The 26,491-nt window shown below is 42.6% G+C and overlaps 1 protein-coding gene across 1 annotated transcript in view; it reads right to left on the minus strand.

The window, feature by feature from the left end:
• The window catches only part of TRPC7 (transient receptor potential cation channel subfamily C member 7), a 143,470-nt gene that overhangs the window by 36,031 nt on the left and 80,948 nt on the right, over positions 1-26,491 (minus strand). Inside the window, exons 6-7 of the mRNA XM_049091931.1 lie at positions 17,218-17,382; positions 8,654-8,870 (exon numbers count right to left, since the gene is read on the minus strand). Of these exons, the coding sequence (XP_048947888.1) occupies positions 8,654-8,870; positions 17,218-17,382 (382 nt within the window). The remainder of the gene's footprint in view (positions 1-8,653; positions 8,871-17,217; positions 17,383-26,491) is intronic.

A 26,491-nucleotide genomic window follows, 5' to 3' on the forward strand; every position in this document is an offset into this window, starting at 1 on the left:
CACCTGCACCCCGATGTTTCTAGCAGCAATGGCCACGATAGCCAAACTGTGGAAGGAGCCTCGGTGTCCATCGAAAGATGAATGGATAAAGAAGATGTGGTTTATGTATACAATGGAATATTACTCAGCCATTAGAAATGACAAATACCCACCATTTGCTGCGACCTGGATGGAACTGGAGGGTATTTTGTCGAGTGAAGTAAGTCAGAGAAGGGCAAACATTATATGGTCTCATTCATTTGGGGAATATAAAAAATAGTAAAAGAGAATAAAGGGGAAAGAGAGAAAATGAGTGGGAAATATCAGAGAGGGAGACAGAACATGTGAGACTCCTCTAACTCTGGGAAAGGAACAAGGGGTAGTGGAAAGGGAGGTGGGCGGGGGGTGGGGGTGACTGGGTGATGGGCACCGAGGGGGGCACTTGACGGGATGAGCACTGGGCGTTATGCTATATGTTGGCAAATGGAACTCCAATTAAAAAAAAAACAAAACAAAAAACCCTAAATGAAATGTCAGGAAATTCAGGTTCAGGGTCGGGAAAGGGCTTTCTGCAGGTCCCACAGGTAACTCAGAACCCGGTGGTCCTAACTTTCTACATTTCTGTTGGTTATTTCAGGGAGCATTAAATTGGGGTTGTTAGTTTCTTCTTAATTTTGTTAATGACTTGTTGGATTTTAAAAACATTTGTCTTCATTGGTATGTATTAAGTAACGTAGAGGATATGTCAACAAAATGTTGCTAGTTCCCCACCTCGCCTCTCAGCCAGTTTTGTGAAGTGACCTAGAGTAACGGTTTGGTTTGGTGTGTATCCCTCTGTCCCTGTGCTGCCAGTATGGTGGCTGTGAATCACATGTGGATACTCAGCTCTTGAAATGTGGCTGGTTGAATGAGAGGTGCTGTATTAGACCATATCAGATATCAAAGACTCCAAAAAAAGTGAAATATCTCAGTTTTTAAAAAATCAGTCCTGTGTTGAAGTGACAGTATTTTAGATAATTTGGGTTAAATACTAATTTCACCATTTTTATTATGAGGCTACTAGAAAATTTAAATATGTGGCTTCTGTATGACTTGGAATATTTTTGTATTGAATACTGCTATTATCTGTCTCAATTGATTATTCAGCTAAATTGATTTAGGTTATTAAAACTTAATGATTTGGGCAGCCCTGGTGGCGCAGCGGTTTAGTGCCGCCTGCAGCCCAGGGTGTGATCCTGAGACCTGGGATCGAGTCCCACATTGGGCTCCCTGCATGGAGCCTGCTTCTCCCTCTGCCTGTGTCTCTGCCTCTCTCTCTCTCTGTCTCTGTATCTCTCATGAATAAATAAATAAAATCTTAAAAAAAAAACAACAATGATTCGAAAACATTTTTGAGCATTTACTATGTGCTGGACACTGTTTTGTGTATGTGTATATTAACTCCGTTAAATCTTTGCAACAACCCCATGAAGTACATCCTGTTAATCATTTTTGGAGTTAATGTTTCATTAGGTACAGAGAATTTTACTGTGCCCAGCTAGGAGGCAGGAGATCTGGAATTTGAAAATAGAATGTCTGCCCATGAAGCCTTTGCACTTGACCACTATGTTATTCTGCTTCTTCAAGACATAAAGTTGGATTCAGAGCCAGTAATGTGCAGAAAAGAATGTTTTGTAAATGACATTAAGTCGTCTCTGTAACTACTCACACCTGGGTAAGATGTGATGCAGAACCAGCCGATTCTGTGCGCTAACTTAGCCTGCATACTTAGGAGGTTAATGTAGTAAGACAATTGCTAAGTGGTCAGTGAGTGAAACAATTTCACTCACCAACTACTCCCTCCCAAAATGTTAACACTGCTTGCCTCTTTCGGCACTCTCCTGGCTCCTGTGCATCAGAAGGAGGGCTTGCTTTCCCATAGGCTCCTGCCTCTCTCACTGCCCGGGCTCAGCCTTCTTTGTTGCTCCTCATCCCCTCCCCCCATCCCTTAAAGGCAGTTGCTTTCCAAGATTTCAGCCATTTTCATTTTTCCCCCTGATCTTGAGTAAGGGGGTCCACCCTTGCAGCTTTGTCTTTCAATTCCTTGTAAATAATTTCTGATTTTTCTTAAAAGCTTAAAAACTAAATTTTCACTGTGCAGAGAGACTGCTCTAAGTGAATGCCCTGCCAGGACTAGAAATATCACATATTCTAAGTTGGCCTCCTTGTCCTTCCATGCCTCTTAGTCCCACCATTATCCAGTACCCCCTCTCTTACAGCCCCGACTCCTCAGGTGTCATCATGACATCATCACTACAGTTCTGCAGATCGCAGCTGGTGGACTCCCAGATCCATCCCGCCCTCTCACTTTTCACTCCCTTCTTACCTCCTCAAAAACAGGTCAGATCATGGTCACTTCCCCCTCTCAACCCTAAGATAAAGTTCAGACTGCAGAGCTGGGCTGTCAGACCTTTCTGTGATCTCTGTCCATACATCCTGGATTTCAGCAAAGCAGGTCTTCCCAAGTCCCTCAACAGTTCCACTCCAGCTGTTTGCTTGTGTTCCCTTTTCTGTCTCCTCTGGACCTCAAACTCAAGCACACTGGCAGATGACCACATTATAATTCAGTGGCCTTTGGGGACTTAGCTGCCTACAAAGCCTGGAGTCAGGGATGATACTAGGAGCAGACAAACGGTCATGGGCACAGAAGCATGGCTGACTTGGTTACAGGCCCACATCTGCCACACTAGATCATTTCTCCTCTGCCCAGGGACAGTTTTAAGCAGAGTTGTCCCTTTTTTGGTTAAAGTGGTTCATTATATAAGAGGAATTGAAACTAAATATTTCTCTAAGGAGAAAAGTAATTTGAGAGAGTCTGTTTAGAGGAGTCATGGCTTTGATGAAGTAGATTCTAAGATTTACATGTCTGTGTCCAATCAGAGGCCACACAATAGGAAATATCCCAAAACATTGTAGGACTGTTAACAAGATACTTCCACTCCCCACCTTGCCTTATTTTTTCTTTGCAGACCACAGTTCTCAAGCTTACCCTTTCAGAATTTGTATGGTAATTCAGCAAAGTAATAATTTTCTTAACGCTGAAATTACTTTCAGTTGTGCCAGTTTAGATATTTTAGAAATGTTTTTAGAAAAACCATTACAGGCTGAAGGAAGTAATGTTTATTGCTTTTGTCTACCCTCAAATTAAAATTCCTAATGTCTTAGTGGAAGTGCTTTTAGTTTGGCACTAGGACAGTTGTAGGCTATCACTTAGGGCTGTCATTGGCCTTAATCCAATGAAGGATTGGAATCCAAGGAAGCCCTGGGTTCAGGTTCTAGCTTTGGACGCTTCCTTCATATTTGACCTTAGAAAAGTTCCTTGATACTTTTGGAGTTTTGGGGTAATTTCAAACACTAAAAGCTCTATGAATCTGAAATGCAAATAAATTGTTTATAGAAAACTGGCTTTTTTGACCAATATAGTAGCTCCTCCCATGGGTATTGCAAATCATTTCCCCCATAGTCAAATACACTCGTCAGTTTTACTAGATCAAATATTAACTCACCCAGGCTAATTTAAGTATTCCAAGGCCATGAGTAAAAGCAGGGGTTTGAGCAGCAGGAATGCTTAATGAAAAAAGAAATGTGTGAAATTGAGTACTTTACTTTAGTGAGTGAAATTAGGCCCCTAGCTTCCAGGGGGCTGAGGGTAGTTCAGCATTTTCTATCCAAGTTCTTGCCTCCAGCTTGTCAATCAGAGGAGTGTTTAGAGCTCAGGGAGCTCAGGGGTAAGGATGCTGGGCACTGGTGCCTCCTTCAGGCAAAATCCCCTTCACTCGGGGATGCCTGGAGCCCAGAGAACTGATAATAAGGATGGCTGATAGTGGAACGAACGGTCTAGGAAGTGCCGGGAAGCCTTTGGGGAAAGGAGTAGCTCATTTGGGCAGGTTTTGAATAATGGCCTGCAGGCTGGTGAGATGGCGCTCTGTCAGTTCAAAGGGCCTTCACTCCCACCCCTGCTTCAGATGCTATTCAGAAGGGATCCCTCTTTCAGAATCCTGTGAGACTTAAATATGCACATTCTTTAAATGGTCCTGACCTCAGGGCATCCTCTACTCTGTCCCAGGGTCCTCAGCAAAGCAGACTTACCCCACCCCCTCTGAGGAGGCCTATGGATCCTTTCAGGTCAGCTTCTCACTGGGCCAAAATGTAGGTGTTCTGTGAACTCTCAGAAGGGCCAATATGCCCTGAGGCCCTGACATCCAAATACTATCTCAGTGGCGGGTCCTTTGCAACAAATCTGGGTCTCAGGCACATTTGGAATTCAGTTGTTTTCCAGCCGGGAAGATGATATTAATAGATTTAAAACTTTCTAACAAAACTCTTCCTCTTTCTTTAATTTTAGTAGCTAACAAATACTGTGTACTGCTAGGTGCCAGGCCCTGTGCTAAACACTTGAGCAACAGTAAACCTTCCTAGTAGCCTTCTAGCTAGTTAAACTGTAATTATCTTCACCTTACAGATGAAAAAACTTAACATACGAGAATGGTAAGAAAGTTGTACAAAAGCAGACAGGACTCTTGCTCTCCACTAGGCTGCACCTACCATGCCCTGTACTAGGCACAAACTTACTCTCATTGGGTAAGAACTCATCCACCCACTTGATAGACATTGTTGAGTGCTGATTCAGTGCCAGCCACCATTCTGGGGATACCATAACTGAGAAGAAAGCCTTTCCCTAGCAAGCTCAGTCTAGTGCTCAAGACAAATGCATCACAAGCAATAATGAATGTTCTAGGATGACAGATGCTGTAATGAAAATGGCCAGGTAGGGATCCCTGGGTGGCGCAGCGGTTTGGCGCCTGCCTTTGGCCCAGGGCGCGATCCTGGAGACCCCGGATCGAATCCCACGTCGGGCTCCCGGTGCATGGAGCCTGCTTCTCCCTCTGCCTATGTCTCTGCCTCTCTCTCTCTCTCTCTGTGACTATCATAAATAAATAAAAATTAAAAAAAAAAAAATCAAATAGACTAATTTAAAAAAAAAAAAAAAAAAAAAAAAAAAAAAAAAGAAAATGGCCAGGTATTGTTTGTGGAGATAGAATGATAAGAACAGTCAGTGTTGTAATCATGAGACCCAGCACAATTCCTGGAACAACTTCTATTTGTTCACTGAGTGGAGTGAATTCATGGATAAAGAAAAAAACTCTCCTCAGACATTCAAAACAAATATTCCTTCATTAAAAGGAAACCAGCATGGTAAGCCGCTTCACTTGAACATCATGTCTTTCTTTTTGGAGGAACATTCTAGTTTGCAGTGCATGGAGAGGGGTCCCAGAAGAATGAAAGACAGTCCCAGAGTTTAAGCGACAAAGACTAGGGTGTAGGAAGGCAGAGGTGATTAGTTGTTGTGTGGTATAGTTCCAGAGAGAAGTTATACTATGCAAACCAGAAAACAAAACCACAAATGAAGTCCAGAAAACTACTTGCGGGTCCTTTTGAACATTTCCCAAACACTAAGTTGTAAATGCCCAGAGTAAAGCTCCACAAACAACAGCCAGAGAACTGCAAGCTGAATGGTTCCAGAGCTCACTGAGAGTGGAACGATGTTTGAGCTCAGACCATCCAGAGTTGAGGTTCCTTGTTGATTATCCAGGGCATTTGATAGAGATCCCAGATGTCTGTCTTTATAGTATAAGGATAAACAGTCTTTATGGTTAAATTTTTCCAGATTCATTCTAAGAAAGCTTGAAAAACCCTAAACTCATCTGCAGGTAATTTAAAAGCCTGTCAGAATAAAGGCAAACATTCTTTCAAGGAAGGTAACAAAATCTAGATGCTCAACAACATAACATAAAGTGTCCATCATTCAATTTCTGATTAAATGTCATTTTCTGATCCGTGTCAGGAAAGGATTAGGTAATAGAAGGTAACCCAGAACTGACAGAAGTGATGGAATTTGGTGTTAAGGATACCGTAAGTATGGATGATATGTTCAAGGATTTAAAGGAAAATGTGAACATCATGAAGAAGGAAATGAAAGAGTAAAAGAAGAGCCAAATGGAATTTCAAGAATTGAAAAATATAATATCTGAAAGGAGAAATTCACTCCTGTCTGGGATTAAAATCACAGACAATGCAGAAAAATTATCAGTGAATTTCGAGCACAGAGAGAAAAATGATTGAAAAAAAGAAAAAACTTATCTTTTAGTGATACACACAAAAACATTTATAGATGAAATATAAGCTCTGAAAGTTGCTTCAGGATACTATACTGTTGGGAAAGAGAACTCGAGAAGGTATAGATGAAACAAAGATTAGCCACAACTTGCTGATTGTTGAACATAAGAGGTTGGTCCATAGGGTTTATTATACTCTTGTCTTGATTTTTGCATATTCTTAAAATTATTCATAATAAAAGGTTTGAAAAAATTATCTAAATAAGAGAAAGTAGTTAGAATATGTCTTCTACCTGAAATATAACAGGAAATAGGTCAATAGAAATAAGTCCTCCCCTCCCCAGTACTTTTCATGTAACAGTCTTAAAAACTCAGCTTTGCTTTGATGGGCAAGAATTGGGAGTTGGATCCACTGTGCCTGCAGATAAATGCCTCCTCCTGGGACAGTGCCCTGACATCCAGGAAGAGAAATACGAGAACTCAGAAGAAAGTCATGCTTCAGTAGGAGCCATGAACATATAGTGGCTCTACCACTTAAGCGCAAGGGTGGTTGCACTCACCACAGTCTTCTCCCTGGGAGCCAGGTGGGGAAATGTGGTGCGTGAGTGAGTGGGACCGTAAATCCCCCTAAGTTTTTATCCATGAACTCAACATGTGAGTTATGGTGTTTTTGTTTTTGTTTTGTTTTTATATCTGTGTCTTAGTCAGTTTGGTCTGCTATAACAAAATACCACAGGCTGAGTGGCTGGTAAACAAGAGAAATTTATTTCTCACAGTTCTGGAGGTTGGAAGTCTGAAATCAGATGCCAGTGTGTGCAGGTTCTGGCAAGAGCCCTCTTCTGGGTTACAGACTGCTTGTTCTGCCCTCACACGGCAAGGAGAGAGTGAGAGAGCTCCCTGAGGCTCTTTTATAAGGGCGCTAATCCCATTCATGAGCATTCTGTCCTCATGACCTAATCCCTTCCCAGAGGCCCCACCTCCTAACCACTGTCACACTGGGGTTAGGGTTTTCCCATATGGATTTGGAGTCTTACAAACATTCTGTCCACTGCAGTATTAAAGTGTTTAGTTTATCCACAGAGGGCATACTACGGAGAATTGCGGTAGACCCTGCACTGTGAAAGGTCACAGGATTCACTCTGCCACAGGCTTTAATGTCTCTTTACAACTTTAGTGCCGGTGACTCCACCAAGTGAGCCCTTGGTCATAGATTGGCTGGTTGATGAAAAGCCTGTGGTGTGCTCTCTTGCCTCTTTCCTTTGGATCAAACCATTCTTCTTATCTCTTCATATTTAGAGACCCAGCTCAGAGATCTTAGCTCCCATCATTCTCTGCTTGGGCCGAGGACATTATAGGATGTTCTCACATAGTTCAACTGCTGTGGCTCCCTTAGGTTCTCTCACTTAAGCAGGCCATATGCTGGGCTGTTTTCAAGTACTTGTTCTTTTGTGATTTTGTTGATTGATGGCACAATGTACATTCTGACTGAATGTTTGTTAACATAAACATAGTGAAAATTATACCATTATTGAATTTTTGTGAAGAAAGCAAAATCTGGGGTGCATACTATTAGGGCAGTTTAATTAGTTGGGTACATCTTAATAGTGCAGAGTTAAAATTCTTCAGTTCTGTTTTCAGTTTTGTTTTGCTCAAAACATTCTAATCAAATTCCTGTCTTTTTGATGCATATATTATAATTTATTGATCAGGTTTTAGTTATGTACAGTGTCACTGATGATAACTTTTATAGTTTTTCATTTTTCTCACCATGTCTGATTTTTTTTATCATATAGTTTTACATTTTTCAGTGTAGGAAATAATCTATATCACATTTTGCCTATACAGTTTTAGCTTTTACCATTTTAGTTTATCTTGTTTGTTCCTCTTAATAATAGTTTTTAAGAAGTGGGCAAAAGAGAGATGGTCTTTCTTGACTAGTCAGTGGGGCAATTGGGAAAATTTCCTTGGCACTTCTAGTGGTAGACCTTGGCAGAACAAAGTATCACCACAGAAAGGAATGTCAGAACTTCACAATGTTCATTAATACAAAGCATGAGAAAGTGTTACTCCCCTAACTTTTTAGATTTATATTTATCATCTCCATTCTACTATACATTAGTATTCAGTGACAAAAATATCATTTAAGCTATGCAATTTTATACTCTTTTCTAGAAGCAGATCTTGATTTCCTAAAGCTTCTGGTAGACTGTAGTTAAATGATGAAAATATATTTTCCCATGCAAGGCTACTTTACCATCACTTTCTATACATGTATAAGGAAAAGCATGTAGCAAATTTCATCCAAACATCTCCTTCCACAGTTAGGGTTCATATTAAAGGACTGTGTGTCTTACACACCAGCATATATAGAAGTTGACTCTGGCTTCTTTGTTGGTCACCTGCTCACCATTTTGACTGCCAGAGTACACTCAAGAGGAAAGGAGTTTGAGAAGTCAGAGTTTAATAATGTCCTATTATTAATAGGGGAGGAGAGAATAAAGGACCGAGTGACTGCTTACCTAAAACCCACTTCATGATGAGCATTTCTGTCCAGGAGAATTGTGTGGTTTTCACTCTGAAGATTTGCTTCGGGTAGTCTGTGAAGGTTTCGTTAGGCAGGTTTTTAACGCCTTCAAAGCGGTCTGATGCATTCACAACTAACAATCCCAAAAAGATTGTAAAAGAAACTGCATGGGCTACAAATTTCATGAAAGGGCTCCTCAGGGTTCTTCCTAGCTGGAAACAAAATATGTACAAGATACATTAAACTGGCAGCTATAGGTGGGTGCAGGTCTCTCTTTAAAATGCTTTTGCCAAAGTTTTAACCAGAGAATCCTTCATCATGGACAGACGCTACTGACTGAACCCAGACATTTTCTCTTGAACTTTTATGTGAGATGCTGCTTAACCAAATAGCATTTTCTATTGAATTCATTTCCCTCCCCCTATTTAGAAGATTTAGTGGGAATGGTATAAAACAGGAGTAGAACACACTGATGTATCATTGTGCTGTAATATGCACGACTTCTCCCAACCATGTGGATATGCATCTTATGCCATTCAAATCTGGAGGAAAAAACCCTCTCTATCTTAGTAGAGTTCAGAATTTAAAGAAAATACATGTTGGATATGCCGTGTTGGTCTTTGGTCCATTTTCCTGAGTTTTGTTTTTTATGGTTTGTTTTCAGTATTTCTTATATGTTGGTAAGTTTTTACTTAAAGCTCTGCATTTTGGAATAGGTACTGCTTTAGCCATATTCCAAGAAATTTGACAGATAGTATTTTCATGATATTCAGTTATCAGTATTTTACAACTTCCCTTTGGATTTCATTTTTAAACCACAGGTTAATTTCTAGACATAGAGGACTCTTTTCTCATTCTTTAAAAAATTCTATTTTTATTGTACATTGTGTATAGATCATAGCGTCTTTGATACTACTCTAAAACTTATTGAGGTTTCACTTGTAGCTCTAGTGCACAGTTGAGTTGTGGAGCTGTTCCATGTGGGCCTGAAATGATCTAGAAGATGTTAAGGAGCTAATGTTGGGCACATCTTCTCTGGCCCTGGTGTGTGCCACCTAGAGGATACTTTGGTTTTTGAGGACTAAACTCTGGGCTGCCCAGTTAGTCTGCTAACCCCTGTTAGTGAACTCACATAGGTCCCTTCTAGGTCACTGCCATCACTTGCACTTAAGTGCAAGTGCACTTAAGCACCAAATCTTACCCCTCACCCTCATATGCTAATCAGGCAAGAGCAAAGAGGGAAACCTTTTCTGAAGACCAATTCCTTCTCTAGTGTAGATGTCTACCTGTAGCCATTGTCTGGTTATTTGACATTTACATTCTGCCTCATTCAGTAGTCCTAGAGTGAAATATCACCCACGAGATGGACTGTTGGTTCCGTAGAAGACCAGTTACAGGGGTTTTTGCAGGTAAAAATTCCCTAATTATGACTATGTTCAGTGTAACATTTATAAGTCAGATGGCTTGGTAATGTTCTTTTAATATGCTTCAGCATGGTAATCATCCACTCTAATTGTTGTGGTTATTAGTGTAACATGATTTATTATGATTCTAGTGCCATAGAACCTATCTATTGAAATTTTAAAAATGGTTGTTTAATTTTTTTTTTTTTTTTAAACCCAGGATCTCAAGCCTAGACATTGGGAATCCCTACTATGCTGGAAAAAACTTGGTTCATTTGCATTGTCAGATGTCATATGGCACTAATCTATCTAGTGCTTGAAAACCTGAAATTCTAGTTACCTGAAAACCATGGAGCCTACAGACAGTTTATAAATTGTGCTTCTTTGTAATGTTTAATTTCATTATTAACAAAATCAGACAATAGATTAATTTTGGCTGTAGGTAGATTCATTAAATTCAGAATGCACAGGTTAAATGTAAGGACAAATAAAGCATCTCATGTAAATTCATTAAGAAAAGTGAATTAAACTGTGGCTTGTGTTGATTTATATCTCGAATAGCTAGTTTGAATTTTTCAGCATTTTAGTTGACTCTGTTCGAATCTTGAAGCTCCATTTCCCAACCAGGATGCTGGTGTACCCAGGAGACTTAAATAGTCACTGCTTTGTTTCTTGTCACTGTGTCCTAGTTGGGGTAGTGGTGAGAGGGGAGGGAAGATGGAAGCTGACCATGGGGTGAGGAGTGGGGAAAGCTGAGCAGAGGGAAAGAGATGTCAGATCTTGTGTATCACAGCACGGTCCCAGAAGTGTCAGAAAAAGCTGGGGACCATGGAGATAGACCCAAATATTAAGGGATTGATGGCCAGGTTTCCTATCCTTTATCAGTGGGCTCTATGTAGCATCTTGTGGTGATGACCTGGATGAGGATACAATGAAGGGCACCTGATGCAGGAAGCTGCACATAGCTGAACCTGAGGTGGCCTTGGGATTCCCCAGAAGACATGGTTTGAGGCATTTAATGTTCTCTCTGTTACCGCCTTCAAGTTGTTATTGTCTAACAGAAGATGAGTCTATAAAAAATTGCTGTTATCCTCTGCAAACATAAGAAAAAAACCCTATTAAGGCCCTGTGGGCCTTTGGAAGATTACCTTGGGTTCATTTCCCACTTGATCTGGGCCATAGAGAGGAAAGTGAGGTTAGGTATTAATGTTCCTTTCCTCTTTTTCTTCTGGGCTTGTAGACTTCTTTTTAATTGGTCAAACTTTGATTAAGGTCAGATGAGATCAAATCATTTCAGTAGCTTTTGTTCTTTTTCTCTTTTGTGTGTGACATTTCCTATTTGTCTCACAAAGATAATTTTTGAAACAAATTACACCTGGAGAAAACTTCCTCCTTTCTTAAGGTCACCTGGTGAACTAAAAGAAGGGAGAAAAGTCAGCCAATGTATGCCAGCACCTCTTTTCTGGGGAATCATGAAAGCTGGATCAAGGAATAGTGTTATGGAAAAAGACTGTAGAGCTTTGGGAGATATAGGCCTTGGCTTGCTCTGCTGTTTGCTCACCAGGGCAAAATTGGTGAGTCTAAGGAGCGGGCCAAAGCAGTTCTGTCTTTACTTGGATCTTATGAGCAGAAAACTGATAGCAGGAAATGCATGCTTATTGTATCTCAATGCCTGGCTCACCCCAGACCTCCTGGGTACTCTTCTTCATCTCTGGGAAATATATGAGTATGAGAACAACTGAGTAATGCTTTTTTTTTTTTTTAATTTATTTATGATAGTCACACAGAGAGAGAGAGAGAGAGGCAGAGACACAGGCAGAGGGAGAAGCAGGCTCCATGCACCGGGAGCCTGACGTGGGACTCGATCCTGGGTCTCCAGGATTGCGCCCTGGGCCAAAGGCAGGTGCCAAACCGCTGCGCCACCCAGGGATCCCCTGAGTAATGCTCTTAAATTAGCTGCAAACAAATGGTATTGGTGAGCGATCAGAGGTGGACTTTTACTAGTTAGCACAGCTCTGTGTCCCATGCCACTGGGCTCTTAGCCATAACCACAAGTGTAAGCATCTCAATGGGGACCTGGTAGCCACATGCCTGCAAAGTAGGTCTCCACCTAGAGAATGTTTCTACCATCTCTACCCAGTATTGTGTCACTAAATGCCACCTTCACTCGCTTCCAGGTGCCAGTGACCTCAAGGAAGGGCTTGGTGTGTATAAGTTGGAAAGCTGAATGGATGCAAACTTTGGATCAAGTGCTCCAAAAAGAAACACACACATCTTCAAGGCCAGAGTGGTTAGAGATCCTGGTTAACTTAGGGGAAAATTTCTCTGTATGCTACCTGTAAAATTCTTATTCAAAATGTCTAACCTAGGGCTCAGAAAACTTCCTTTTTGGGGGTGGGGTGGGACAGGAGGATGTTCATTGGGTGTTTCTAATCTGGGCATTCTTACGTGACCATGTGAATCCACCCTTTGTCCTATGGGCTGAAGAGGTGCTGAGTGATAGTGGACTCTTGAAGGTAGGGGTTTCTCAGGAAGGAAAAAGAAAGAATATAGTCTGTCATATCATGGTTTTGACTCCTCTCTTCTAGAAATGTCCTGCTACCTCTGACTTTATGAATCTAGTCCATTGCAAAGTGAAGTAGTCAGTGGTTGAGATGTTTACCTTCAGCACTGAAGGTTGTAATGTGGCTGATGTACTGGAAAGGGTAGAGGGCAGGTTGTGTGTGTGTGTGTGTGCATGTGTGTATGTGTATGTGTATGTGGGTGTGCAATGGTTAAGGTCAGGTGTTTTAAGCCAGAGATCTTAGGTTTAAATTACAACTCCGTAGTTTTCGGCATTTACTTAATCCTTTTGTGTCTTAGTTTCTTCCTCTGTAAAGTAGGGATAAAATATATAACTTATCATGTAGGGTTGATAAAAGAAATGAATAATATGTACAAAGCAGAGCAGCTCCTGGCACATAGGAAGCACTTATTGTGTGGCACTGGAGAGCCTCAGGCGATTCTCCTAAGGGCAAACTTAATTCAACTGGCTCTTATAAAGCTTATAAAGCTTCACTTAATGAAGTGGGAGCTACACAGAGTCCTAAAGCATTTATGCCATGAGCCCTTTGGGGGTACCGTCTATGTGCACCATAATCTTGGGCACTGGATAGAATAAATAAACTGGAAGAGTTGGTCCTTCCTTTCAGATCACTAGCTGATTTGTTAGTGGAGAGAGATGCAGGGCTATACCCTGTGCTAGGAAATTGAATAGAGAGCTGGGGAGAGAATGTTGCCAGGCTCAGACAGGCCTAAGTATGGAAGTCATCAGCCTTCTGGTACTCTGAACTCCTGTCCTAGCATGGGGACAGGCAATGGACTCTCCTTTTGGATTTGAGGGTGGATACTTTTGTATATGTGCTGCTGAAGCGAGCACAGGAGTAGACACTTCTGTAATGTAAGAACAAAATATGCTCTATTTCTGGGCACAGATTTTTCCCTCCATGGCAATGCTTCAAAAATTACAGCATGATTTTCTTTAATCTAGTGCTCTCGGGTAGAGGCAGGTAGGGGGACACAGAGGCCTTTGGAGGCATCATCCTCTCCTGGTTGGTTGGCTCTGGACCACGTGGTGTGAAGACCCTTGTTTCAAATTGCTTCACCTTTGACAAGGGAAAGCAGGGATCTTCCAAAGCTGCAGAGTTACTCCACTTCCTCACTAGGTGTTTTTTGTTGGTACCCGGCTGAGGGGTTGGGGCATGACAGCTAACACTTTGGTGTTCTTCAGTGGAGAGTTATGTGGCAGTGTATAAATGGATGGCTTGTACCTTGCAAAGACAATAGGTAGGAGGCTGAAGTCCTTTACAGCTCTTACTGCCTGAGTCCTGGGACTGAGTTATAAGGATAATTGAACCATCAAGGTTAACAGGCATGGAGGAAATCATTTTCATCTCTCATACCTTTACAATTAGAACTTGTATTGTTCCTTAACACTTCCAGATTGCTGACTTACTCTTCAATCCACCTGCCATAGAGACCCTGTGGAGGCCCTTGAGAATGACTCTTAACTCTTACAGCTTTCAGATTTTAACAGGCAAGCAACCTAAATTATGAATCAGAATGAAATAACAAAGGATGCAAAAACAGGCTATTGAGCCATGAGGGGCATTTGGCATCAAGAACTCCTTGAGAGGATGAAGTGCTCTGTAGGCAAAGACCTACCTGAGAGCAGCCATGAGGTGAGAACTCACCAGCCTCCCAGTGGGCTGCATGACTTCAGCCATGTTGGTGATTAAGATGAGAAATCACAGAAAAATATCACTGTTCTCTTTATTGACCTTGGCAGTCCTGTCACATGATCCACACCTGCTGTTATCACCTTATGTACACATCTGTGACTTGATTACCCTCTCCAGCCACTATATTAGTAAGCTGAACTTGTGTTGACACCCTTGACCTTATAATCTTCTTATTTAGCTGTCTTTCTTAGGGACCCTCAAAAACTTAAAAGTCGAATTGATAGCCATGAGGATTCAAAGGGAAAGAAATGATGAGATCATTTTGGCAGGCCAATCAAGTAATTTTGGTGTCCCTAGTGGTCCCTAAATTAAGACAGCAACTATTAAGTAAATGGACCATTAAGTTGGAAACAGAAACTTCAACAGTTTGTTAGACATTAGCTGGTTGATGGGATTTAGCAGTGACATTTTTATGAATACATTTATGAAAGAATATCAAGTTCTAATTTTTTGAGGCAGGTGTCCTAATGTGGTTAGAATATGAAGTTGCTGGGATGACACTGGCTTTTTCATAGATTTATTAGGTATAAAGGAAGTGACCCTTCGGGAGGAGGGATACTAGCACATTAACATATTTCTCCACTGTGCCACTTTCCTTGGGAGGACATTGTATTTTGGACATCAGGATCCTTTGGAGAGGGCTGGTTTCTTCACATGGAATAAGTAATACCTCTGTAATCCCCAGTAATATAGTATCTTTGCCAAACTTGAAAAGATTACTTTTGTCGTGGTGAAAGGAAAGACTAAAGATATCTTGACTGTTTTATCTGCCCTTTGGCTGCCTTAGAGCAACTTTGTCAACTAATTTCCCTCTTTAATGAGGGAACCTTAGAATAAGCAGTGCCACAAAGAGTGATGTCATGCCACAGACTAAAACTTGTCACTCCGACATGGACACACCCTCCAGTGTGTTGAACTTAGACTTGCAGCCCAGAAAGTGCCCAGAAGGCACAAGCAGTGTAATGGCCCGCTCATATTTATCTTTGATATTTTTCTTAGTCTTACTGGAAGCTCCATGATTGACAAAATGTCAATCAAGACAGGTATCTGAGCAGAGGAGAGGAAGCCTTACTGGTGGGCTAAATTTTCCTACCATATTTTCTTCCAGAATGTTCTAGAAGACTGCTTTTGGCATGAACCCTCTGTTTCATGATGGCATCAGTCTCCTGGATTTACTGGACCCCAGGAAAGTCCAGAAATTTCTCCCATGTGTACTTTTTTTTTTTTTTTTGGATCACATCTGCCTGATTGATACTGGCCAAGATGATCCTTCTCAGACCTACTGAAAATCTAAAAAATTGAGTCAGCAACTGGAGTATCATTTCTTTCTCAGTATTTCTCCAGGCCACCAGGCAGGCAGAGGCAAATCAGTTTGCTAGTACCATCCCAGTTTTCTAGTAGCTGTCACATATGTCACACTTAGCAAAAGTGACGATTATCAGTGCTTTCTCTACCAATCCAGGTGGCTGTTATTTTAATGACTTAATGTCCTGAAATTAGTTTGGGGCTCCAAGAATATGGAGGTGAGCAACCTTGTCCATCTAGGCTCTGGATAAAGGCAAGGATCTAACCTGTAGGACAGACTAGATAATTCCATGTGAAAACATGTGCCTGGAACCAATGACCTACTCTAACCCAGCTTTAAATCTGGCTAGGTGTTTTTTGCTCACTGTCCTTTTTTTTAGCTCATAATGAAAGAAGGGAAATCTTGCCTTTATTTTTGTATGTAACTTTGGGGAATTCTGATTTAGAAATCTGTGGCGTGGTAGACAAAGAAAATTCTCAGTGAATGTAAGGTTGAATGCCACAAATGTTCAATTTGAGGACTTTGTAGTACCATTTTACAGAAGAAGGAGTCTGAATCCTAACCTCACTCTGTTACCCATCATACTCTAAGGCAGTGAGTGCATTGCCTGCCTGATGAGGTGGCCTTGGCAGCAGTGCTGAAGTCTTGAGCCCATCATCCTGGCCTGAGTTCCCTCTAATTAGAATTGACAAAAGGTTCCATTTTTTGTTAATCACATTAGCTGGTCTGATTCCCTGTGGAATCATTTCTCCATGATTTAGTCCTCTGGTTGCTAACTCTTGCCTGAAGCTGGAGTGAGTGCTGTGGTTTTCTGTGGCTCTAGATCAGATGGCTGGGCTTTAGGCATGGTGGGGAGGGAAGTGGGGGAAGTTCCAGTCCCTTGCTTCCCTGTGAGAAGAGAACCCAGCTCTGCACCTTTTCAGCTCTCCTATTTCCTTTGTCTTTTCCTTCTTGTGACCCAATTAGCTGCCTGTGTGAGCCAGAGCCTAATCAAGGAAGCCAGGGAAACTGGGATATCATGAAGATGGATCTGCAGTGCCCAGCAGGAGCTGCATTTTTACTCGCAGCCTATTATCTCTCTTTTCTGAACCTACTTCATAAAGAATATGCATCCCAATGTAATTGAGGGAGTGAAATGAGATCTTCCATGAAAAGGGCTTAGCCAAAAGAAAGTACTCAGTAAATGTTGCCTATTCCTAGGACCATTGCTATAGTATATGTGCTGCCGAAGCGAGCACGGACCATTGCTATAATTATTACTGTGAATGTAGAGGACATGGCATAATTAGAGGCATGACAGTGCCTGTCTCTCCTCTCTCTCTTCTGATATTGATCAGATTATGCCTCATATATTTGACATTTCCCATATTATCACTCCTTTCTCTTTAGAAAAGTGATGGAAAAAAAAAAGCAGGTCTGTGTGGTCTTCTACTTTTGCTAAATATCTCAAGGCTCTCTTCTTTCAACACGGGGGAAATGCTCAGCTGTTGTTTTGAGTGAATGGCCTTTAGGTCATGCGAAGGAGAGAAGAAATCACTGCAAACGACATGCGCCTTAAGCAGGTCTGTACCTTGCTGCACGGAGCAATCCAATAGGCTATGGCGAGAAAAGGGAGGCCTAGGGAGACTCCAAACACAGCCAGGAATTTCACAGCGATAGACTGTTGACGTAAGCCTGAGAGATTTTCATACCACATGGTAAGCAATTGCTGCTGACAGTTAGGATGAGCAACGAACTGTAAAAACAAAACAAAAACAAAAACAAAACGCAAACAGGAAAATGGCATCGGTAGCACTTGAAACAGTATACCACCTACGAGTAGCTGGGGGTTGAGAGGGTCTACTTGGGATGTGCCTGGGGTGTTAGGACAGAGCAATGGGCAGCTCCCTGCTAGGCCCTTCCAGCGTGAGGCTGCTGGCTGTAGTGCCACTGCGGCCAGAGACCTCACGGGACTGGCTTCATTGGTGCTGGGCACTTATCTTGGGTGGAATTCATTTGGGAGGCAGCATGAATAATGAACGGAGAATAAATGGGGTTTTGGAGTCCCACCTGGGTTTGAAATTTGCTCCTCTGTTTTCTGACCAGGTGACCTAGGGCAGTTTACCTAACTACTGTGAGCTTTAGTATCTCATTTGCAAAACAGCCTGTTGTTCTGTAGGATTAAATAAGTTTGTAGAAGTGCTCCCACCTCTTTTCCTTTACTGGCTAAGAAAAGTGCTTACAGTGTTTCTAGAGGACATGTTCAAACTGAATATTTCCCCACTGGGTTTTAGTGGTGTTTGCTTGGATGCATAGAACTTTTTGTGGCCTGCCAGAGCACTGACACATGGTGTCCCTCAGGCAGTAGCTTCCCACAGCCACCTCCCTCTCTTGGAATGGCCCTGCCCTAATGCCCAGGTTACAAGACAGACTTCTTATGCCGTTTGGTATTGTGTGACCTCACCACTCTGGATATAACTTATTAGACTAGGTGTGGAACCCTGACTTACTGGCCTACCAGGTTTTCTCACCTGAGTATTTGAGACTGATGGAGAGAGGCAGTTTTTTATTTACCAGGAGTTAACAAGTAATCTTGGGAGATGTGGGCAACCATCTTCTACAGAGTTAAAATGAACCAGTTCAAAAGAAAGAAGAATGAAGATGTGTAGTAAGAGGCTCAGATAATATATACCCTCTCTTGGGGTCTACATGGTACAGGAGACATCCTTTTATTCACATAGAGAGTCTCCTCGTTCTATTCCATCCAATAAGTTGAATTGAACTGCTGCAAACAAACAGCCTTTTTCTGCAAATATTTGTTGCCATTTGGCTATTTGTTTTGATTGTTGATTTTGAGTCCTGGTCAGTGGAAATGGTTAATAGGCAATATTTAAGTAAAATTTATGGGAAGGAAGTTTATAAGTAAGAAAATTTTGCATATTAGTTTATTTCCCCCCTGTGACAAAAGGAAGCTGCTGAATGCTTTTGGTTGCCCTGCACTTTGGCCCTACTCAGGATAGCTACACATCCATGGACTGGAACAGACACACTGGGCATTCTTCAAAGGGTCTGACTTTTCATCTGATTACTCTCGAGCATAATATGCCAATTTTCATCTTATTTGCCTCATTGGGTATTAAGGAGACATGTGCAGTGATTATGAGGAAATGTAAAAACATTTCCTTTTCATTATAAGAGTAATATAAATACAACTCTTTTTAAACATTCTCAATGCAAATGGCAGCATGTTCTTGTTTCCAGTTTCTGGGAACTCAAGGCAGCAGCCAAGTGATGTGTGAAGACACTACCTAAGGTTTATTTGACCATGCAGCAGCCCCCGATAATACTATGATCCAAATGTTGGTGAAAATGTAACTTGTTTGGTAGCATTATTGGATCCAAACCATTGTGGTCTTTCCCTATAAGGATAAGAGCTGTGGATTCTCCTCATCCTAGGGTAGGAATCCCTAGGCCAGCAGGTGATAGGCTTTCCTATGCCCTGTCTGGCTCACAGCAAAGTGGAGCAAGCAATAGAAAATTACATAGGTATTTTAGTAATTGTCAGCTTTCTGAGAGTGAGATCCCACAGAGGGATAGTAGGTGCGCATTGGTGGCAGTCCGTTTTTTTTTTTTTTTTTTTTTTTTTTGGTATTTTTTTTTTATTACAGTTCAATTTGCCAACATATAGCATAACACCCAGTGCTCATCCCATCAAGTTCCCCCCTCAGTGCCTGTTTTGTTTTCAACAGCCAGCCTTCTCTAGGTGCTGAAATGGATCTGCTCTGGAGAAACCCATAGTCAGATTAGAAGGTGGGACATAAGCTTATGAAATAGCAGAAGACCTTAGCTCACCCTGTGGCTCCCTGCACTGCAGCTGCTCTGAAAGGACTCTGGTGCTGACCCCTCCATTGATCTCTCTGTATCCATGCTTTTTCTACTGCCTCCTGCAGCTAAGTCAGCACAAAAGATTGAGCAGCAGAACTGGAGGGGAAGAAATGCTGAGATCAAACACAGTGGGGACCATTCCCACTCCTCCTTGCCTGCCTCAGAGAAAACAGTGATCACAACTAAAACAAGGGGGCTGTCTTGAGACTTCTTCTGATGAGACACGTGCTAAGTTTTATAGCTGCATTTCTTCCCCTATAATAAAGCAAACTTGCTCCAATTATAATATTTATTTGTGGATAGACTTTATAGTATATTCCTCCCAGAAAGCTGACAGCAGCTGATAACTGAAGCCCAGATTGTTTACCTTTCTATGGATGCTTTTCTGTACTTGTGGTAGGCTTTTGAAATTCAGTGTGTAGCAAAGGAATTTTTCCACTGTGCCTTTGAAGCACAGAGAAAGATCATCTGTGATCCCAGGAAGAGAAGAGTAACATGAGGCATGCCATCAGTTCACAACAGTCCAACCAAAAGGACACTCAGCTAGGGAACAAGGACAGGAAGAATTCTTGCAGGGAGGTGGGGGTGGGGAGGTCGATGGGGGAAGGATTTTCAGAAGTAGGGTGAGAAATGAATGGGTACGAGGAAAAGTCTGCAGCTAGAATGGAATGGGAACGCAGAAAATCAGTATTGTCTTGGGTTTGCTTGCTTTGGCATTTAGCTCACAAAAGGATGGGTGACCCCAAGGGTTTTGCCCAGGCCATTCTCACCCCAGACAATTCTGGACTGAGGGCGTGGTTCACTTTTATGGAAGTTCTTCAGAGGAACTGACAAGAACACCTCAGTTTTCCCATTCCACTTTTCATAGCAGGGAGTTCCTGATGGTCTGGAGCTGAGAATCCATTAAGGTGGGCTTAAATGGAGCTGAGCAGTCTTTTCAGAGAAAAGACATCCAGCCATATCCATGATTGGACATGTGCAGAGAGAAGAAATCCAGCCACATGATGGACTGTGCAGAGAACCGGGGCAGGAGGGGGAAGCTGAGAGAAGTAAAATTGCATAGGTAAGTGGGAGCTCTGAGCCAGCATCCCCTACAGTGGGCAAGGAGACTGGCTGGAAAACAGGACCTGAGAGTCCAGAGGGACCAGGAATCATGTGGCTGCTGGTTTTTGAGACCATCTCACGCCAGTTAATCATCATGGCTCATTTGACCAGCCTTTCTGGTTAATATAACAACAGCTATACCCAGAGCTACTTTTCTGTTAATATCGAAGCATCTTGTTTCTCCTAGCCCCTGGTGACATAGTAAGAATACAATGCTGCCATATGGGAACTCTTGGACATATTAGCTCAATCTTGGCTGTTACTCTACTCTTATTTGATATGTGGGCTGCTGTTTTCCTTTTATAGCCCAAAGGAGAACCATCCCCTTCACTGTTTGCCCACTTTATATTCATTCACAAGGAAACAACTGATGTTTTAAGAATACATAGTTGTTGAAGAGATACAAACATTTCTTAACTTACTGTTTTTAAGGCTATCTCACAAGATGCTAAAGCTCTCAGGCTAGACACTCTCATCAAAACGAGGCCTGAGACTTTCCTGGTGTGCAGTGAATAAGGGCATGGGCTGGTTTGTGGCTTCTTGGGTTCAAGTCCTGGCCCTGCCACTTACTGGCCATATGCTCTCATGTCACTGACTCTGTGCTGAGCTTTCCTCTTCTATAGATGAAACTAATCATGAGGATTAGAATTTGTAAAGTGCTTAGAATAGTACCTGGCTAATCGGAAGCACTATATTAGTATGTAATAAACAGAAATAAGCCCATAACGCTGCTTTCCTTCCCCTTTTCTCTGTCTCTCTCCCTCTGTTTCTCTCTTCCTCCCTCTTCTCTCTGCAGCTCTGCCTTACCCTCCAGTCTTTATTCTTGTGTCCACCTTATTGGGGTAGACAGATTCTTAAAGTGTTGGTGTCTCAACCATGTAATCTAACCACATGGGTTAGGTCACTCCCTCTATCCAGTCCCTTCTGCTCCACCCTCCACTGAAGGCACAGCTTGATTTATCCATGCCGTTAGCTCACAGCGGGCTGGCTTCTGTTGTGTGGGAGGAGTCCCTATCAAGGGTCTTCTGCACCCTGATACCCCCTACAGCTGGTGGGGCACTCCACCGTTGAGGAGCAGTGCATGGTCTTGAACCTGCCGAAAGCACTTCTCCTCCTCAGTGTCCCTCCCCTGAGTCCTGCATTTTGCATTTTTCACAGGGAGGAGAAGAGGACTCATTTGAGCTCAGTGGCTTCAAGACTGTGATTTCCAGGCCTTTAAGTACAAGTTTTTCTCTCGCACACTGAGTCTCATTTATAGAATGATGAGATGTGGCAATGCAAGATTTGATCAGCTGAAGAATGACTTAGCTGGAGCAAAATTTGTAAAATCCAGTGCTTATAGATAAAATGACTTTCTTTTATACAGATAAACCACTGAAGGGCCCAGCGGTGTCTGATATGACTGTGGTCAAGGTTTTCTACTTAGCTCATCCCCAGGATTTGCTTATAGAAATGTATTTTCCCTGGAATCTGTCTGCATAGGCAAAGGGAGACAGACCCTGTCTCAAACTATGGTCATCAAGTGGCTTTTCTTAGTGTGGACCATCATTCGGAATTAGAATAATTCTGTGGTGCCATTTCATTTTTGGAGCATCTCGTGGAATTGGGTTCAGTGGCGCTAATGTTTTTGCTTCCCATTCTGTCTTGGGAAAGCTCTCAAGTCTTGGAGGTTGAGGAGGAAGGAAAAGAAATGGAAGTATTAGTCACTTACTAGTTTAGTTTGTTGGTGGGTCATTCATTTGTTCGTTCATTCACTTCATAGAATTTTCCTCAGTACTCCCTCTTACCAGGCACTGTGCCCAGCACTGGAAATACAGAAAGAGCTTGCAGTTCTTGTCCACCTGGAGCTCTCGGGCCTGTGACTGTGAAGTGGAATGGGACCTTGGGGTAACACCTCCTGCCAGTTCTGGAGTAGGTCCTCCCAGTGGGTGAACTGGTAACACTGAATGATCTTCCCACCAGTGGGTGCACTTGGTGTGCTTTCTCCCTTGAGAGACCTGATACTGAGAACTCCACATCCTTGGTGCAGCTGGTTGCTTTGTCTCCATTGATGACCTTCAAATTATTCTTCTCTGTACCAGTAGTTCACAGAGTGGTTGCACTCACAGTCTCTGAGGCTGGCCTGTGCAAGTTCAAATCCCAGATCTGCCATTTCCTAGCTCTGTGACCCTGGGCAAGCCACTTCACGGCTGCTAGTTTTGTGATTGAGGAAAATGTGTATTGGGTGCTCCGAACATTAATATTAATGGTGGGCAATGGTATTACTGCTGCTGCCATTCTCACTATCACTTCTGCTCCCCTCCCACCCCACACAGTGATGTCTACATAGGTCTCTTGGTCTTTCACCTTGCTGAGTTTATGCCATCAGCAGAGGACTGAGTTGCCATGGTGTTTTTAGAGTTAAAAATTCCTGAAGAATTTAGTATGCTCAATTACACTAAAAAAGCAGAAATTGCCATTGTTGCATGAAGTTTTAAATCAGTGGAACATTCTGGTATGGAACCAACATTGGTGCTATGCTCATTGAACCTATTTGTGCCACTCCCAAGTGGCCACCACAAGAGAATAAGCCATAATAGTTCTGCGTGGACAGTGGTGGGAGAGAGGAAAGAAAGGTGTGGGGCTTGGAGCTCTGGATGGGGAATCTATAAATTATACCTCTTTCAAGGAGCCTTAAGCATGGGCACTAGATAAAGTAAAATGTTTTGAAATCATAGCTTGAGTGTTTTTGCTATTCATTATTGAGGACCTACTACCTGAAGGAATTTTAGTTCTGTTGGCTGTCGTCTTCACAGTAACCCTCCAAAAAATGGATGTCTGTACATTGTCACGTACAAATGAAGATGTGCTATCCTCCCCCTCTTGCAGGTGAGGGAGCTGAGGCTGTGTCACCTGACATATGCCCATAGTCCCACAGCCAGAAAGTGGTTCCCCTGTCTCATTCTGTCTGCCAAGTGGAAGGGCATTTCTGAGCCTCCAGATTCCAGATGTGCCACAGAGATGTGCCTGTGGTTTTCCAGCCCGAGTTCTGTGGCAGTGGGCTGTGTCCTCCTGGGGGTGCGGGGACAGTTGCTCTCTGACTCACTTCTCGAGAGCAGTGGCAGTTCTGTGCTAGTCCTGTATCCACTCTATTCATGCTGTTGGGGAGCCATGAGGGCATAGATGGAGGAGATTTTAACTGGGGAGAAAGGAAGCAAGTGAAAGGGAATGAAAAGAAGAAAAAGGAAGCAGAGAAGAGAAGAGCAAAGGAAAGGAGAGTCAGAGTTGAGAGTCTGACTTTTAGCTGCTGTTCCAACTTGACTGCTATTCTTTTGCCTCCCATCCTTAGGCTCTAGCCAAACTCTGGCTGCACTCTTCTCAGAGCCTGCCCCAAGCCTGACTGTCACTGAGCCTCTGCTCCCAGTGTCTCTGCTCCCCAGCATGCTTTCCCTCTCATCACCACTGTCCAGGTGTTGTTCAGCGCTCTCTCTCTCTCTGTCTCTCTCTCTCCTGAAAGCTAATGGTGCCCACTCAGGGGAGAATCTGTCTTTCTTTCCTCTTCTCCAATTCTTAGTCTCTCCTTTTATCAGTTTTATGCCTGGATGATCCTCTACCAGAGAGAAAACTCCTGGATAGTGTCTGTGGACCTTCAGCGTGGTGGTTAGTGAGTGGATATGCCAGCAGTACCATTTGAATGAGGAAATGACATAACTAGCAGTTGTGGTCAGACTGCAAACCTGGAACCATTTACAGTACCAGAGTGGCCTTCCTTATTTATTATCCCTATGTCTGGCAGATTCCCAGCACTTTTGGCTACACCACCATATCTGGAAGAGGCACGTGGGTGCGAATGGCTGAAAGTTTTCTTGCTCTCCAGGAGGCATAATGAACAGATAAATGCCTGAATTCATGTCTTGGTTGAATTTGTTTTCACTGTGGAAGTGCCAGGGGACAGGAAAACAATGACAACGACAACTTGCTTCATTACCAAAGGCAGTCAAGCTAGGAGTTTAAAGATCTTATCAGGAAAAAATTCCTACCATCATCTGGAGGGGGTACCCAGGAAGTATGAGGGAGACAAGTAAGGGAGCTCAGGCCAAGGGAATTTTTGCTTCTTTGTTACATATGCATTGCTTCAGCATGCTGCCTCCCTCTCCTTATCTTTTTGCAGTATCACCTGCAAAAGTCTCCTTTTGCGGACTACTCGAATGTCTTTTGGACATCTCCCTCATTTCTGGGAGAATCTATTTGGAAGCCTGTACAGATGTCTCTCATTCGATTCCAGGCTCCCCTGCCTCATCTTCCACTTGTGTACCCACCAGCTTAGCCAGCCATGGCACGTGTCTTAGTTATTTGTACAACTGAGTGTCCTGCCAGGCAGGTCCCTACTCACTGAGCCATCCTGAAAGTCTGCTGTGCAGTGGGAGGAGGTGTGTACTTCTGACAGCTCTTCACTCCTATGAAGATTTGATATTATCTGTTCAGTTGAATAGCTTGCTCCATTGCTCTCTGTTCCTGTTTTCTAGGGACAGCAGAACACAAACACTTTCCCACCTCAAACAGTCCTGCAATTTTATAGATCAACTGGAATTACACAAATGCCACAAATTGGTGAGTTACTCTGAGCACTGCACCTGTGACTTAGCAGCTTGTCTCTTACCAGACACAGAATGATTTTCTGATGGAGACAATTATTCATGAACAGCCTGTGCTTTAGTCTCTGGAATGCAGAGACCTAAACAAATGGTGCTGGACTTCTCCCAGAGCTGTGGGTGAGCCTTTTCCTGAGTGCAGGTGCAATGGCAAAGGGCCTTAGCCAGCCGTCCTGGAGGCGAATGCTAAATATATGTCAGTGCTCACCAGGATTCCTCTCACAGCACTGAGCCCAGAGGGTGCTGACGAGGTAACTGGGTTTCCAATCTGACTTCACTCACACAGCCAGAGTCCCACTGTGGGCTCACAGTGAACCTCTAGCTGGCTCCAGATGACTGCTTCTGCTCTTTCACAGAGGCCACTCTCCATACCTGGGCAATGACTCTGTCCTCCCCACTTAGGGTTATGCCCTAGCCTGAAACCATAGGCAAAATGGAAGCAGTGTCTAGCACACCTTCTTAGATTATCCTCTTGGGCCTTCCAGCCAAGTTGCTCTACATACTGTTCCCAGACATGGTCTGTGTAGCCTACCTGCCTGTGTTCATCTTGCTTCTCTATGATTCACTTCCTAATCAGCCTTTGGGACCCAACTTTCTCTCCTCTTTCAAGTCCTACCAAGTCGCTTAGTCCCCTGAGATGTCTTAGACTCCTCTGGGTCTTGTTCTGTGGCACTCACTTAGCAGTCATGGCTTAAGGGTCAAGTAGTGAAGAGCTGTACTATTGTGTTTACATCTTTTGTGCTGTTTTTAAGCTCTTTGAAGGAACCAACTGTCTTTGTATCCCCAAGGGTGTGCAGCCTTATGTTTTACACATAATAGGTGCTCATAATAGTAACATCTGTTGAGTGATAAATTGCATGCCCTTCTGGAGCTGCTAAGATTTGTTCTATGATTTTCTCTCTGACTCAACATTTCAGAATAATTTCTAAATATAACAGATTCTATATTACTCAGGGTCTGATGAACATTTAGCTGTCTTTATATCTTTACTAGAAGCAAACAGGGAGAGGTGATAAAAACTAAGGGTTTTGTTTTTTTGTGCAGGAGAGGATTGAAACATGAGACTAAAGTAGGGTTTGAGGCTTATCTTTGGGATCTGCTGAGGATTCTTTAATATCTATGTCTGCCATTACCACTATAAGCTAACATCAACTGAGAAATATTCACAAAATAATAATTATTATTTTAATAAAGAATTGCTGATGTTTATTGAGCATCTATTCTGTGTCAGGCTTTGTCCTTAAC

This window comes from Canis lupus, chromosome 11, assembly GCF_003254725.2.
Source record: "Canis lupus dingo isolate Sandy chromosome 11, ASM325472v2, whole genome shotgun sequence".
Classification (NCBI taxonomy): Eukaryota; Metazoa; Chordata; class Mammalia; order Carnivora; family Canidae; genus Canis; species Canis lupus.